We start from the raw sequence: 16,295 nt of genomic DNA on the forward strand, positions 1-16,295 counted from the left end.
CATGCATATCAACACCATTGTCCTGGAGCCCTTTTCTAGATTATGCCCACTCGCTGGGTTTCTGATTAAAGGGTTAAAGGACTAAAATAACACAAAGATTTCTGGGGAAGTAGATTTTCCACAAGCTTTCAAAAAATATCAATAGCTCAACATCAGTCTATGAAGGGAAAGTAAAGCTTTATTTACTTTAATTACAGCTTATTAACATTTTATAAAGGATGACTTGTGATAAAGTGATTGTGGTTTGATGGAGGAAAGTTTAAAAATGTGTCACAGAACATTTCTTGCCTTTATCAGAGGAGGTTAAATTTGCATCTAGTATCCCTGTGAATAAATACTGCAGTGCAATCCTTCCTTCAAATACCAGGACCCCCACTGAGCAGAGCTACGCACAGATCTCTGCGTCGTGTATCGGAAACCTCAAAGCTCTGGAAACAGACAGCCTGCGGCAGCTGACTTCCTCCTTCTGTGTTCTTGCTGCTCGCTGATGTTTGAGCTGAAGCGTTACCTTCTCGCGCATCACCAATTATATTCCCATGTGTTAATTTTTCATGAGTAAGGAAAAGTTGTTTTGGCTAAATAAAGATTCATTTTCACATCATTCTGTCCCTGAACTCATTAAGTCAACCCAGGAGAAGCATTCATCACCGCAGGCCTGGAGCATCAGCATCTCAAAGCGTGGCCTCCACCTCTTCCTCCACCGCTCTGTCTGTGAGATGTCTTCTCACCACTGTGAGCCCCTAATTTGCTGATGCTTCGTGTCAAGTGTGGTTACCCTCCCACCCAGACAGCTGTCACTCTCTCACCCGTCTCCAGCCCATCACTTTGAGGGAATCCAAATGTTCTTATAATGAATACATGTAGCAGAGTGCTTCTCAACAAACAAGTGGTATAATTATTTACTTAGTAAACAATTTTTAGTCATGTGCTTGATGTCAGTGTCCTTTATGTCCTTATTTCATGTGCAATTGTACTATCGTGTTTTAGAAGTGCGAGGACATCTTAACACTTGCCAGAGAGACAAGATATCTGGGGTTGCTGAAACTTAAGGGATAAACATCTAACGCATCTAAACGATATTCTCACCAGTGCTGATTCCAGGACATTTCCAAGAGTATCAGTATAACGAGATCTTGTTTCTTGGAGCAAGCTGTCCTGATCCTGCAGATCAGACAGTTTCTTTGAAGAAATATGAGCAGTCCATATACTGAAAACTTCTTTTCTACATTTTGCATCAATGTTTCTAGCACTAGAAACATTTAAACAGAAAACATTCAGGCCTGAACTGGTCATGGTCAAGGTACAGTCTGTCGATTCTAAGGTTTTACACATTAGGACAAAATAAAAACTGTGCAGTTCTTGACAGGTTTTAATATGACTAATTATACCATAGAATTATTTAATCAAAACTAAGCTAAAACCTATGAAAACCTAAGTACATAATTATTTGGACTGAACATGGACTGAACCACCACTCACAACCACTAGCACTTTATATAGCCTCTGTAGGAATTATATCTCACTCATCTTAACTGCACTACTGTATAGCTCTGTGTAAATAATCATTCTGTACATTCGATAATTTTTAACCCTACAACTGTTTACAACTTGCATAGTTCCCATTTCTGTATAGCTGTATATCTCAGATTTCTGTAAAGTTATTTATTTCATATTCTGTATAGTTTTTCATATTTATATCCTGTTCATATCCTGTACATACAGTAGCTTGTACTCACTACAGCCTGTACATACTTATAGTTATAGAATATTCACAACATACTTCATACCGTGTACATTATAACATGCCATAATAGACCCATTTCTGTAATATACTCACATATCTATATTATTGCTAATATATATTGTAATATATCTGTATCACTAAAGCACTTCTGGATGGATGCAAACTGCATTTCGTTGCCCTGTACCTGTGCATGTGCAATGACAATAAAGTTGAATTCTATTCTATTCTTTTCTCTAGGAATTAGTGCAACAAATGAAATGCACTTGATTAACTGATGATCAGCATGTGTGAGCACCCATATAAGGCAGGAGTTCTGTCACTTTGCTGGTTTGCAGCCACAATTTTTACAGGAGTGGAGCAAATTCAGCCCAAGGTCACACCACGACCACGCAATCCTCAGAGAAACTGAAAAGAAACAAAAACATAGCCACATCTCAGACTCTTTTAAGGTTCATAACAGTCCAATTAGAAAAAGGCTGCATCAATACAGCATCTTTGTGTCTAGAAGGTACATGGCAGCACAGACTGGGTTTACAAAGTTGCATCTGAACAAATTAGACCACCAAAACAGATCAGACCAAATGAAAAGCACCACATTTGGCAAAAACCAAACCGCCTATCAGCACAAACACCTCCTACCAACCGTCAAACACAAAGGTGATGAGGGCTTGTTTTGTTGCTACAGAGCCCGGGCACATTGAGACAACCGTGGGGCGATTTGTCCAGCAGATAAAGTTTAGCTTAAAGTGGATCGTGCACCAAAACGATGATCCCCAGCACAGCAGCACACTCACAACAGGACAACTGACAAGGGACAAAACCAAGGTGCTGCACTGGTCGAGTCAACGTGCACGCCTCAATCTGGCTGAAACTCACTGCTGTAGTGGGACCTTAACAGAGCTTTGCATGAATGAACCTGAAAAACTCTGAACTGAATGTTGTAAAGAAGACTGAGCCAAAGTTGCTCCACTGCAAAGTAAGAAACTAAAAAAGTCCAGCAGAAAACAAGAACTCCACATTGTTGCTACTAAAGGTGGTTCTACAAGTTTTTGACACACTGTTTCTCCAGTTTGGCTTTTTTCTAATGCATAAATAATGACACGGTGTAATATGTCATATTTTTTAGTTCATCTGAGCTTCTATTTACCTTATTTTGAGACCTGCTAAAGACAAAATCCTGATGTGTAAAACCTCACAACTGGAAGATGTTGTACTTTCTTTTTTACCATGACTATGCACATCAATCAGAACCAGGTGATTATGGTGACACTGTGGCGTATCTCTCTATAACACTGTCTAATTTAAAATGACTAATTTGTGGATTTCACACATAAATCATCTTTTGTCAAACAGTGGGTTCCCTCTGCAGGTGAAAATGGAGAGAACACAATCTGTGCGTCATGTCGATAATGCCACACAGCACTTGACATTTGTCTGTTGAAACTCCAGACAATGAGGCACAATGTGAGCGACTGTGTGTGTGGCTGTTCACTTCTTCACTGCAGCTATTTCTGCGGTGAACTGGTGCCTCTTGATGATGTTAGCTAATAACATGTCCTCTGTGAAAGTCATCATCATCACAGTAAATGACAGAGCAGAACAGAGAGGCTCACAAATGACTCCGCGTGGAATTGAGCTGATGACTGCAAGTGTGCCAGCACTTCAGCGATAAGATAAACTTTGACATAATTGCGGCGGTGTTTATCTTTTCAGCTTGGGTCATTACTGACTATTGACAAGGCTCGTGTCTGAAACAAACTGTAACATAAATGAGATTATCTTTTTTGTTTTGTTTCGCAAAATCAAAATCTGACCTTCAAAGGCCAGAACACAAGTTATCTGTTCCTCTGCCTATCACTTAAGTTCATCTTCTCTCAGAAATACATGCACGGTGCAGCTGAATGGCAGTTCTGTGCATCCCTGTTCCATTCACACCCTCTAACAGTGGATTACCTTGACATCAAAGGGAAACTTTCTGTGGTGAGCTGCGTTTGATATAACGCTGCATACAATACAAAATGGAAAACATGCTGAACAGTAAAAGCAAAGACTTTTCTTATTCGTGATTGTGAACAGTTTTTACATTGTTACATTGTTTCTGACTGAAAATAAATAGCTGCTGTAATCCTGACACTTTGCACACAGGCGGGTTTGCTGGTGTTATATTACAAGCAAGTGTCCCAGGTCTGGGAGGGTCAGTGAATAACTCTGTAATCAGAACTTAAAAGTTGCATGATGTCTACATTATAAATTGATATTCTGTATAAATATATATTTAATAGAAGAAGAGGCATTTTCAAATATATCATCTTTATAGGAAATAACACCATTTTGGACACATTAAGCAAAATGTGCTCATTCAAAAACCTGATTAGAATAAAATCAGGTGCTTAATAAATATCCTGACAGACCGGTGTTCAGACCTGAGATGGTAATGAACAGACATCCTTCTACAGAACCCAGTGGGTTGACCATATGAGCAAAAACACCTTCAGCAGCAGTCCATGAATTGGGTGGGACCTTTACTGCACATCCAGGGGTGTGTCAAGAAAGAAGGCATGGAGCACCAAAATATCTATTTAAATTTGTAATTATAGTAATCTACAGCTGCTTTGTGACTGCACCACCTGGTGGTGCAATGATTGGCGCTGTCGCCTCACAGCAAAATGCTCCTGGGTTCAAATTCCCCAACTGTGTGTGGAGTTTGCACGCTCTCTCCGTGCCTGTGTGGGTTCTCTCTGTGAACTCTTCAGCTATACTGGCAATACTAAATTGGCTGTAGCTGTGATTGTCTGTTTTTCTGCGGTAGCCCTCTTGCACACAATCAATTTTCACACTATTTGTGTAAGAGCACTGGCATGCACAAAGCTGTTTTATACACCAGTTTTCTAAACTGCATTCGTTCCTGATCAAACAGTCCGGCACCAGGTACAAACATGTGTTATTTGTAAAACATTCCACTTTGATTTCTGCAAAATGCACATACAAAAATTTTTTTCTATTTAGGAAATTTTCTTTGGCTAGCATAAATAAGAAGATGCTGAATTCTATACAGGGATGTTTTTTATTTGATAATCGAAATAAGGACGTGTTAGTGACAAAATACACATATATAGTCACAGACAAAACCACACTTTTTAAAAGGTTGGTGCAATGAAAATGGTTTGCTCCTTTTCTAATTTTTCTCAGTTTTTTGCCCTTTTGTGAAACCTGAAGGTTTCAGATCATCAAACAAATTTCAGTATCAGTGTTAGACTATTCTGTACCTTGCTAAATCATAAATTACCTGTGATTTACCCACTCTTTTGGAAAGGAAGGCATGCCTTCAGTTTTACTAGCCATAACCAGGCCTGATTACTACCAGATACAACCAGTCTGGGCTAAAAGATCTCCAAAAGCAATGCATCATGCCACGATCCAATGAAACTCAAGAACAGTCGAGAAACAAAGTCACTGACATCTTTCAGTCTGGAAAGCTTTACAAAGCCATTTTTAAGGCTTTGGGACTCCAGTGAACCACGGTGAGAACCGTTACCCACAAATAGAGAAAACTTTGAACAGTGGTGAACCAAAATTACTCCAACAAGCCACAAAAGAACCCAGAACAGCATTAAAAAACAAAACAAAAACAACAACAAAAAAAAACTGCAGGCCTCACTTTCCTCAGTTAAGGTCAAAGTTCATGATTCAACAATAAGAAAGACACTGGCATCCATGTGAGAGCTCAAGGAGAAAACCAATGGAGACCCAAAACAACACAAAGGCTCATCTCACAGTTGCTGGAAAACATCCTGAAGATCTCCATGACTTTTGGGAGAAAATATTCCGTGGACTGACGAGACAAAAGCTGACCATCATTTAAAAACAGCAATTTGCATTTACTCAGATTGTATTTGTAATATTAAAATTACTTTGATGATCTGACGTATGTAAATGTGACAAAAGTCAATTTTTAAATAAAAAAAAAAGCTCGAGAACTCATTAACAAATGAGATGGATAATACTCTTTGCATTGATATAAAATGTGTAGATTACTGCATTGTGTACCTCAGATTGTGTGTTTTTCTTTTTGCTACATTGTGGGCACCTTGCTCTTTACACAGTTACATTTTAGGGAACCAGTATCATTTTTAATACAATAAACCTCTTTTCATTTGATTCTGAAACCATGCTTTATGCTTTATAAAGGTTTAAGGTAAGGGTAAAATAATGGCCACACCTCTGTTAAGTAAGAATTTCATTGGCCAGGGAAAGACACGAAGGACGGTGTTGCTTTCAAATGCTCTTCCGTTGTAATTCCAGTAGATGGAGATGTGCGTCTACAAACCCCTCAGAAGCGTCACGACAGTGACTCGGTGCATGTGTGAATCTCGAGCTGCTTTCCAGGCCACCTTTCTGCTGTAGCGTTAACGCGCCATCATACAGTATATCAGAACATGAGCACAATCCAGCCAAAGCTGTTTAAACGTTCCCCGTATATGTGTGCTACAACCTTCACAGCTCTGTCTTATGTAACACAGAGGGCCTCCTCTGTGAGGCCCTGTTACCGTCCTGTTAATGGCAGCACACATGACACAGATAATTAATTAATCACGGTTTTTCTTGTTGTTGTTATTTTAAGAGATGAATGTATAGACTATATCATAGACCATGCCAGTTCTGTGTCATTTCCAGGTGTACGCACACACGTTACAAAGCTAAAATAAACAAAAAAATAAACGCTATGTGGACAATCCGAGTGCTTTTTTATGACAGCCACAAACTTTTCCTAATTCTCATTACCCATCCAAAACAAGCCACGCAACTTCTGAGGGATCCTCAGATGGCCACCGAAAGGTGGGAGGAATATTCATGGTTCTCGAGAAGATAACAGAAGATCGGAGAGAGGGAGAGAATGAGTGAGAGCGAGAGAGAGAAAGCCAGGCCTGCGAGTGTCTGTGGGAGGGGAAGGGGGCTCGTGGAGAGGAAAATCAAACCCACCCAGGGCTCTTCATACGTCACCGTTCACATCACAGATGTTCCCACAGACACTCAGTGTGGGTTGTGGGCCGAGGCGTGTGGAGAGCCAGTATGGCTTGAAATTGGATTTATTTTTTTTTGTCTTTCTTCTTTTTTTGGACTGTGTGTGCCTGCATTGTAATATGTAGGCCTGCCTACTGCGTAAATACAGACTTAAGCGCTGGAGTGATATTTAAAAGTACTCATTCTGAGAGTTGGAGCTGTATATAAGTCATGAAAATAGCGGTGTGATGTTACATGGTCTGTTTCACTGCTCACACTTTATATATAACTGTACATATGTAACTGTACACAAAACTGCTGAAATATAGGAAACATGTACTGATCTCATTGTACATCCCCTTGAATATAGGTTTCTTGATAATAATAATTACAACAACAAAAAGTCACAGAAAAAGGAGAACTTGTGTGGGCGAGCCCGGTTCTGTTTCCACGTCCAAACGGCAAAAAACAAGTGGAGTTGTTATTGATGGAAATTAAGTATTCAAATACGTGTCAAGTTAAAAGAAAATACGGGCTACCTCTCCAAAACAGCTTGAGGTGAGAGTGCGCGCACAAAACCGCAACCTTACCTCCTAGACTCTTTTGAAGTGGCTTTCGTGAGTACTGAGAGAGAGAAATCGTGTATTTACGCCCAACTGTCTTGATTATTTGTACGTCACCGAGTGTGTTCACAGGACAGAAATCCCCCTTCGGTTTTCCTGAGACCACGTCGTACACAGCTGCTCTCTCGGCCAGTAGTCTCATGGTCAGGAAAGTTTTTCAAGACCTGGTTTCCGTGGAAGCTGAAGATAGTTCGCTACGCACCATTCAACCCACCACCTTATAGCACACACACACACACACACACACACACACACACACACACACACACACACACACACACACACACACACACACACATATATATATGTGTGTGTGTGTGTGTTTAATGATTCATTCACATCCTCTTAACACGGGACTTTTCCCCCCTCTCGCTCTCTCTCCATCTTCTGAGATCCTGCTGCCGCGCATATTTGGCCGCTGATGCGTCCCACCAGAATGTTGTCCTTGGCAGCGCGCACAGCCCTATCCATCCACACAGATGCTCCTGCGCGCTCCGGACGCCCACTCTCGCCTACTGCTCTGCCAACCGGCGTGGCATCTTGAGACGCCCCCGGCATTCCTGAAGGTACTAAGTCACTGTCACTTTCCGTCGTGTGCGATCTTTCAATTACACTGACACCTAAAAGATGCTGCAACAACTTTGAGGCTCGAGCGCCGCCGATAGTTGGCTAGCGTATGAGTTTAAGAATCTTCATTTAATATATTAAAAAATAACAATATTAAAAAGCACCACGATCACAGCCGTTTTATTACTGCTTCCTGTTATCACGCCAAGCTCTTGTTTAGCTTGTCTAGCTGATAAGAGATAAGAGGATCGTACTTTGCTCTCTTCCCGTTTAAACACTTTATTTTACAATTGCACAATAACCAAAAGGAAATTCCGCCACCCTCATGAAGTTCGCAAATCTTATCGATACGGTATATAGAGGGAGTGAGAAGGAACCTGTTTGCGTTACCTGGGCGGGGGTTCCCAGAAATCCTCCCCTGTGACGAAGTAGTCACCAGTATGCCCATATATGGACAGCCCCTGCGTAATTAGGAAAGGCCTACATACGCAAGCTACGCTCTGTGCGTAAAAACACCGCAACCAGAATGTGCTTGTGTAAGAGTTCCTCACTGGGAGCTATAGTAACTGTTATGGTTACAGTATGGTAGGAAAGAAAACCTCGTTTGCTCTTCCCACTCTTTCCCGCTGCTGCTGTTGTTGTTATTCTAAATTGTGTGTAAATGTGTGAAAACAAAAACGCTCAACTCCACCATTTCATTTTTCATTTTTGAGACACTTTACTTAAATATACAACACAAATTATTTTTTTTTAAAAAGAGACACTGTAAACATTGGACATCAGTTTGTCTGGATCAACCGGACACATGAAATAATTTACACAATGAATAAATGCAGCCAACAAACAAAAAACTAAACAAAATGAAAAAGGAAGATGGTACAAAGTAAAACAAATAATCATTCCCATTTTCTACCATTAGTAAACCCGACTTATGGGCATGTGTGCCCACTGTGTTGCTCAGTGTCTGCTCAGTTTGGATGCTGCCCTGGATTCTAGGGTTGAATGGTCCTGTGAGGAGTGTCCAGCATCCGGAAGTACCATTACAATCAGTCTTTTCACCCAAAAACAGCCTTTAGTATCGTCCACACCTGGCCCTTGGCCCTGTGATGCTGACTACACACGAGCCGGTAATTCCAGTGCTGCGCATGCAGAACATGACTCCAGTGTTATCACTTTTCAGTCATTTTTTCTTCTTCTTAGTAGTCTCTGGTGTGTTTAGAACGCCTCCAGCTTGCTCGTGAGCATCAGCTGGCAGCCGCTGCTCACGTGTGTCAGGACCTTCTGTTTGAGCTGAGCCACCTGATCCCGGAGCACCGACGCCGTGTTGGAGAGCCCCGCGTTGTCGTTCTTCAAAACTTTCACCTTCTCCTCCAGCCGCGCGATGCGCTCGAGCTTGCGCCTCCGGCATTTGGTAGCGGCTAGTCGGTTCCTCAGCCTCTTGCGCTCCGCCTTGATCCTCTCCTGGGTCTCCAGGTCAATCGGGGACATCGGAGGCGAGCCGTCGCTGCTGAGGAGGTCGGGCACGGTCTGAGGCTCCTCTTTCAGAGAGACCAGCCGCTGCGGATGGAGTCCGGAGACGGGGAGGGTATGCTGGAAAGCATGCGCGCCGTGCATCGAGCTCTGCTGGTGGTGGCTCTGCTGGTGCGGCGGCAGGTAGCTGATGGTGGCTGTGGGGTAGCTGGATGATGAAGATAAGTTTGTGTTCGGGCAGTAGGCGTTCAGTGTTGTGTAGATGGGGGGCTCGGGCTGCAAGGCGGAGCCGAAGACGCTAGAGGCCGCCGGCGAACACGTCGTAACTCCACCGGCTCCGATGGACACGTTAGGGGGGGGCATCTGGTTTATCTTGTGGAGCTCGTCCAATGCTTTCACAAAACCCTCAGCGAAGCCCTCCTGCTCATCGGTGATGCCCCGGTTGTAGAAGTACTGGCCCGGGGTGGGAGTGGTGATCACACCGTTACTGTTTTGGATGATGAGCTTCTCGAGCTCTGGGGATGCGAGCTTCAGGGACCCCACGTCTTGCTGGCCCCCGTGGTACAGGTCTGTCTCGGCTCTCAGCTGGGATTTCAGGTTGCGATAGGGCTCTGTCAAGTTCAAATTCATATTCTGCTTTAGCAGTTTGCAGTCGTGCATTGGCGCGTCTGAGTGGCCGTAAGCCGACAGAAAAGAGTCGTCATGATAAAAAGGCTGTTCCATCTTTGTAGACATAAAGTCGTAGGAAAAAAGTGAGCTTACCGGCCGCTTACAGAAACACAGTCTCTGGGTAATCAACAAAAGTCAGTGTCAGCAGAGAGCATGCATCAAATCGGGCACTTGTAGTCTCTCTTAAACAGTGTTTCCAAATTAAAAAAAAAAAAGGAAAATCACTCGAGGATGGAGAGCAAAGGAAACAAACTAGTGAAAGTCCAGCAAGAGTTCAGTATCAGCGGATTTCAAAAGTCTTTCCCGGAGCCTGTTTGCTGTGGTTTTTTCCTTCAAATCCTGTGAAACAAAACTTCTTTCTCGCAATTCCTATTTGCCGCTGTGTTTGTCTTGGTGCTTGTTGAGGTGTGTTCAGGCGGGTTCATGTGCGCCGTTTTATATACGGTGCTTCTTTGTCATTGGACAGAGTCTGTGTCTCCGCGCCCATCGAGTGCGTCGTCAAGTGACGCTAATGCCGGGAAGAGGCGACTGTAAACAAGCCTGTAGGCAAGAGAGCGCTCCGAGGAGGGCTCGCAGCGGAGACCGATGTCAGAAATAGAAAAGTCCGATGCATTTATGCACGACTTTGCGCGTTTATGGGCTGAATCAGTGGTTGTTGGGTAAGCGAGGAGGTGAGATTATTCCGTTAGAGCAAGTCGCTGCTTTTCTAATTCATTTGTAGGTTCTTTAATGTGTCTTAAAACTGCGTTAAATGCGCCAGTTTGGGTTCATTTTATGTCATTATAGCTTCATGGGATGCCCATTAGTTCACGCGCAATCTGTTGTTGGATCCATTGGGTATGAAATATACAACAAACATCAGCTGTTTACTGCAATCGGTCCCATGGAGGAAGTCGAGACTCCTTATATGGGCACACTGACGTATAAGTTCCTCTTCTGGACAACCGGGAAGCCAGGCCCACTCCAGGCCTCATTCCAGCAGCATTCCTGCTCCAGTCTAAATCCATGTGGCTAGGCAAGTTAGGGACTTTCTGCCTCAGACGATAAGTTCAGTTCTTCTAGAAAAATAACATTAATTATTTAATATGAACCATCTTTAAAAAATAAAAATAAACATCCTAACTTGTGTTAATATTCATATATTTTTGGGGGGTGCTCACAGGTATTGATATGATATATTCAAATGATTTGACTGCTCCACTTCTAAGTGACGCCTGAAAGCACACAGCAGTGACACACATCAGCAGAGCAGAAAACTGTGATCAGCCACAGAGCAAACACTTCCTCCTGTAGTAATCTGATAGGATGCTGATGTTGGCCATGTTGCCTGAAGTAAACAGCTTTGATCATGAAATAGAGGAAACTGAGGAAATTCTGTCCAACACAGCCAAAGAGGGGGGATTACACCGGGCAAGATTCACAAATAGTGTTTTACCCTTTTGATGTCAGAAGGCCATTAAAAAAACCACCTTTTTTTCTTTCTTTTTTTTGTTTAGATTTACAAGTAGAGTTGCTGTGATTTGCTCGGTAGGATCTGGCGTTGAGAGAAAAGAAATATGATTCCTCAATAGAGCACCTGTCTCAGTAGCAGAGAAGGAAACCTTTGTCTCCTGTTTGTACTTCTTCCAACGCCCACACAATCAAGCACCACTGCCTTCACTACTGTATCCCACATCCCTCTACACACAAATCAAGTCAGGTAGGATGCTTTGCAAAATCCTCTGGCTGCTCCTGAGGGATGAATCTCTGATCTTGTGTACTGAAGACAAGGCCGTGGCAGAATGTATATTACAATAACAGAAGCATATAACAAAAACTGGCTCTCGAATCTTCATCAACATGTGCAGATGATCAGTGTGACAAACCGCCTATAACCCTATCAAATATTCACACCACCCACCATGCTCCAGATGTGTTCCCATTAAAAGGATTATAAAATAGATATTACTTAACAATTAATAAAGGCAGGTATTGTCTGCTGAAGTGCTTCGAGGAAGTATTTTCAAACTTGGCACAAACATCCGTTTGGACTCAAGGTTCACCTGATTTGAATTTGGCGATCTCGCAAAAACACATTCTTGGCCAAAACTCAAGAATTCTAAGGTGAAATATTAAATGGCACACAAATGTCTGATGGGATGCTATTCTGACATTTAATTTCTAAAAGGTCAGAGGTCAGCCTCAGTGTGAGATCATAACCTCTAATCTTTCAGTTTCGTGATTCAGGAACAGAAAGGGAGACTGTAACTGCATTTCAGATTTGGTCAGATATTCAGACGTGGACGTGAAGTTTGGTGCCAAAAGTGTCAAATTCCTTTGAATATGTTACTATTTATATGTGCTTGGACAGACCTGAATTTAAACTGAAACTTGACTTGTTGAAAGAGACATACAACCACAACACACTTATGTATATATATAATTTTTTTTTTTTCCATTTTTACATCTACCAGGCAGCAACCTCCAGGGCTCAGAAAGAATGACAGTGCAGAAATGCAGTTCCTTTAATGGCCACTTGAGGCGCTTTCTAAAAGTGACCCAATCTCCATAAACCTCCATGTTAAAATACCCAGCTTACAACATTAAAAACCATCCTGGTATAACGAAGGGCACTGGTCTTTATGGAGACTTTCCACATAAATAACATCTGTACTGTTAAGTTTTTTCATAACGCATCCGTTTGCATTATGAAAGTTATGACAGCTCATATTAATGAGTGTACTAGCATTGGCAGCTTTAGCTAACAGCTTTCTTGTGTTCGCTGTTCATGTCATTTTAAAGAAGTTTTAATGGAACTGCCTGATAAATAATATTGCCTTCTGTAAGGTAAGGACCGTGCAAGTTTTTGGTAAGAAAAATAATAGCATTTTAATTGTTCATATCTGCAGTTTGGTAACCAAGTGAGCTAGCTTTAGCAGCTCATGTTGAATTTGAGAAATGTTTATCTTGGGACGCGCCCACTGTGCGTCACAAGGGTTTTTTTCAACCGTTTTTTTCACTTGAAGTGACCGAATGTCATTGACTTTCTGTGGTCTCAGGTTTCCAGTTAGCTGCTAGTCACTTCCTGTGTGGACACACTCAGCTTTAAGCTGAGACTTTAACAGGCAGTCTAAAATCAGTGATCTGTGACTACTTCTTAAATCTGGAAAAGGTGGATGTTTCACCCATTTATCCATCGTAGTAAGATAGCTGTTTCTATTTATTGTTATTTAATAAATGTATAGATTTGTTTCTATATAGAACAGTTTATGCGTCACATTAACACAAACCTTTATTATTGCAATTATCAACCATTTGCTTACTCTTACTCTTATCACTTTTCCCTCCATTCATTTGCTTCTGCTTCTCCGCTTCAGGGTCACAGGGAGGCTGGAGCCTACTCCAGCTGTTAAAGGGAGAGAGGTAGGTCACACCTGGAGAGGTCGCAAATCTGTCACAGGGCCAAAACAAAGACATAGACAACCATTCGCACTCACTTTCACAGCTACGGCCTATTTTGAATCACCAGTTAACCTAACCCCATGCTCTTTTTTTTAGACTGTGAGTGGAAGTACCTGGAGACAACCCAGAACATCCAAACTCCCAGGGCCCGAGCCAGATGGTGGATTCAAACCCAGGACCTTAGCTTGCTGTGAGGGGACAGCAAGCTAACCCCTGCTCTCAGTTTTCCATCTGTTAGTTAAAACAGAGTTGATTAGCCGAACTTTCCCACGAGCATGCCTAGAAAAGTATAAGTTTACACCTTGGTGGTTTAGGCTGTGCTGTGTAACAAAAACAAAACCCAGCACAAGAATTACACAAGAGTACAGTCATATTTGTATATTTCAAAACAAGCACAGCCACACCTTTGATTATTTAATCTGTGACTTTCTCATCCACAGAATACCTCTCAGTGTATTTCCGACCTGTGCCAGAGCAGGGGGAAGGGGCTGGATCAAGCTTTCAACAGGTTTTCCCTTTGGGTATGAATAGTGACAGCCACCACCCTGTAATACTACGTACTTGCCTTTTAAAAACTCATCATCCGTGTTGTTTAGGCCTAAAGCGGAGAGAGTTTTTAAACCTGTCACAGAAAGGAGAATGTTTATCATTGACAGCCGTTTGCTATATTCTTGACATGACTGGGAAAGTTAACTGAAATCACTACTTTTAGGTTCTCCATGCCTGATTGTAATTACCTCATCTCAGGTAATTTGCTGGTATTCAGAACAACTATTTTAACTCTATGCCTTTTTGTGAGTATCCATGGGAATATGGCTAAACAGAGGAAAACAACAATTCCTGGCAGTGTCTTGCCTCCACTTTGCCACCTCCCTTATAAATTCTGTCCTCTGTTTCTGATGCTCTGCTGTTGCTTGGGTTTAGGTTTTATTCAGCACTGAGGTTTGAGGTTGACCACACTTCCAGTGACATTTTGGCACAGAACAACAGCACAGGGTCCAGAGCGGTGAGTGTTTACGGGAACACTCGTGAGGTGGCACCGTGCCATCCTGCCAAATGTTAGTCAAAAGCACTAATGTTTGCTAAGCAGTGGGAGAGACAAACGTGTGAACGTTGCGACAGATGTCTAATATGGGATTTTGTTTCTGCTCAGAACAATCTCTATTAATCACCGCCCTCAATTCTAAACAGAAGAGCTGTGAAATTTGGGTCGATTTAGCTCTAAGCGATGACGTGGTGATTAGTTGAAGGGATCAGGTTGCATCTTTTGCAAAAACAATAAAAATCTTTTTAAAAAAACGTGTCCGACATCTTAGTCACATCTTGATTAGTCACATCTCTGTTTAGTCTGTTTAGATTGTGAGTTCTTCTGTGTACTCTAGTATAGAAATTCCTTCAAGTTCTGCTTTTTTTTTTTGTACAGGAGTTCTACTAATACCCCCAAACCAGCTCTACGATTTAGTGTTCATATTTTTTTATGCATATTTTTGGGCAAACTTTCAAAGAGTTCCAGGGCAGGACGAGCTGCTTGGCAACAAACTCGGTTTAAACAGTCAGGATCACATGGATGACTGCCAAAACCAACTGAGTGTTACCTGCTCGGGCTCCTGGGTGAGTTTGGGAAAGGCAAAGCCTGAGGGTGGGAGGAAGCTGTTTACGGTAAGAATAAGAAAAGTGTATGTGTCTTAAGTATGTGTGTGTGTGTGTGTGGTGTGTGTGTGTGTGAACAAGCACGTATATCACTCAGGGTGGAGTATGAGTGTGTGGTGTTTTTTTAACCACAATGTGAACATCTGCAAGAAGGGAGGCTATAACAAAGACTAAGGTGTTCACAGTGAAAATCTTCAGATTTGTGATTTTGACTGAAAGTCATTTTTGTGCATTTGAAATATTTGATTCAGTAGATGTGTATCTATGCAGATTTCTAGATATATTTTGCATTATTAGTGCACAAATCTTACCTTGGATAATCCCCATAATTTCTTCACCCTATAAACTCTGTCCTTCAACAGAGCAGGCTTTCACAATAAGCCTACTTATTGTGAGGACTGAGCTCTCCTCACCTCCTCCTCTCAAACTGTCCCATTGTCCCTCGCCACCTCTGCACAACTCTTCTTTTGTCAGAGCCGGGTTGCCAGCCTACTTGTCGTCTGCTTCTCCGCAACGTGTCGTCCTTTTGGTTGGGCGAGATGGCTCCGTCTATGTGACTCACAGAAGACAGGGCAGCAGGGGAAGGGGGGCGGGGGGTGGCAATCAGAGGTCAAAGCCCCAAGCTCGCTCCACGCTTTAGAGTCTTTCTCTGACCTTCAAAACTTCGCAAAAACACCCACTCAGCAGAAAAAGAGTCGGGGTTAGAGCTGAGAGAGCGGGAGGGTGAGGGGAAAGAGAAAGACGGGCTCAGTCAAATGAGGTTTGTTTGTGAGGTGCCCTCTTGACAAAGCAGCTGACTCCTTCCTCTGGACATAATGGGGCCTCTCATCCAAGGCGATGCTCTAATCTGTTGTGACTATGGTCACTTCACTGCCAGGTCTATTAATAGAGTGATCCATCATCATCATCATTTGCATCATCATCAGCATCACATGATGGTCTGATGATGTTTTCCTCCTCTTCACTCTGTCAAACCCAAATGGCCTGTTTTGATCTATTATTGGTTCATCTTCAACCTTTTCATGAGCCACTAATTTGAAGGCTAGAGTTCATGAACTTTTTATCGGAGGACGCATCACTGCGTCCAACGCTGCCTGGCAGCTTCAATAAAAGATCGAGGTTTTGCAACA

The 16,295-nt window shown here is 42.4% G+C and overlaps 1 protein-coding gene across 1 annotated transcript; it reads right to left on the minus strand.

Annotated features, from left to right (window-relative positions):
* Positions 1-8,649: 8,649 nt before the first annotated feature.
* On the minus strand, positions 8,650-10,495 carry junbb (JunB proto-oncogene, AP-1 transcription factor subunit b). The gene has a single exon (XM_026165818.1). The coding sequence runs from the start codon at positions 10,138-10,140 to the stop codon at positions 9,151-9,153; it is 990 nt and encodes a 329-aa protein (XP_026021603.1). The 5' UTR covers positions 10,141-10,495; the 3' UTR covers positions 8,650-9,150.
* Between the last annotated feature and the right edge of the window lie 5,800 nt (positions 10,496-16,295).

This window comes from Astatotilapia calliptera, chromosome 4, assembly GCF_900246225.1.
Source record: "Astatotilapia calliptera chromosome 4, fAstCal1.2, whole genome shotgun sequence".
NCBI classification, from domain to species: Eukaryota; Metazoa; Chordata; class Actinopteri; order Cichliformes; family Cichlidae; genus Astatotilapia; species Astatotilapia calliptera.

Excerpts from the sequence above, each read along its gene's own strand:
- junbb (XM_026165818.1), bottom strand. The coding sequence starts at position 10,140 with ATGTCTACAAAGATGGAACAGCCTTTTTATCATGACGACTCTTTTCTG.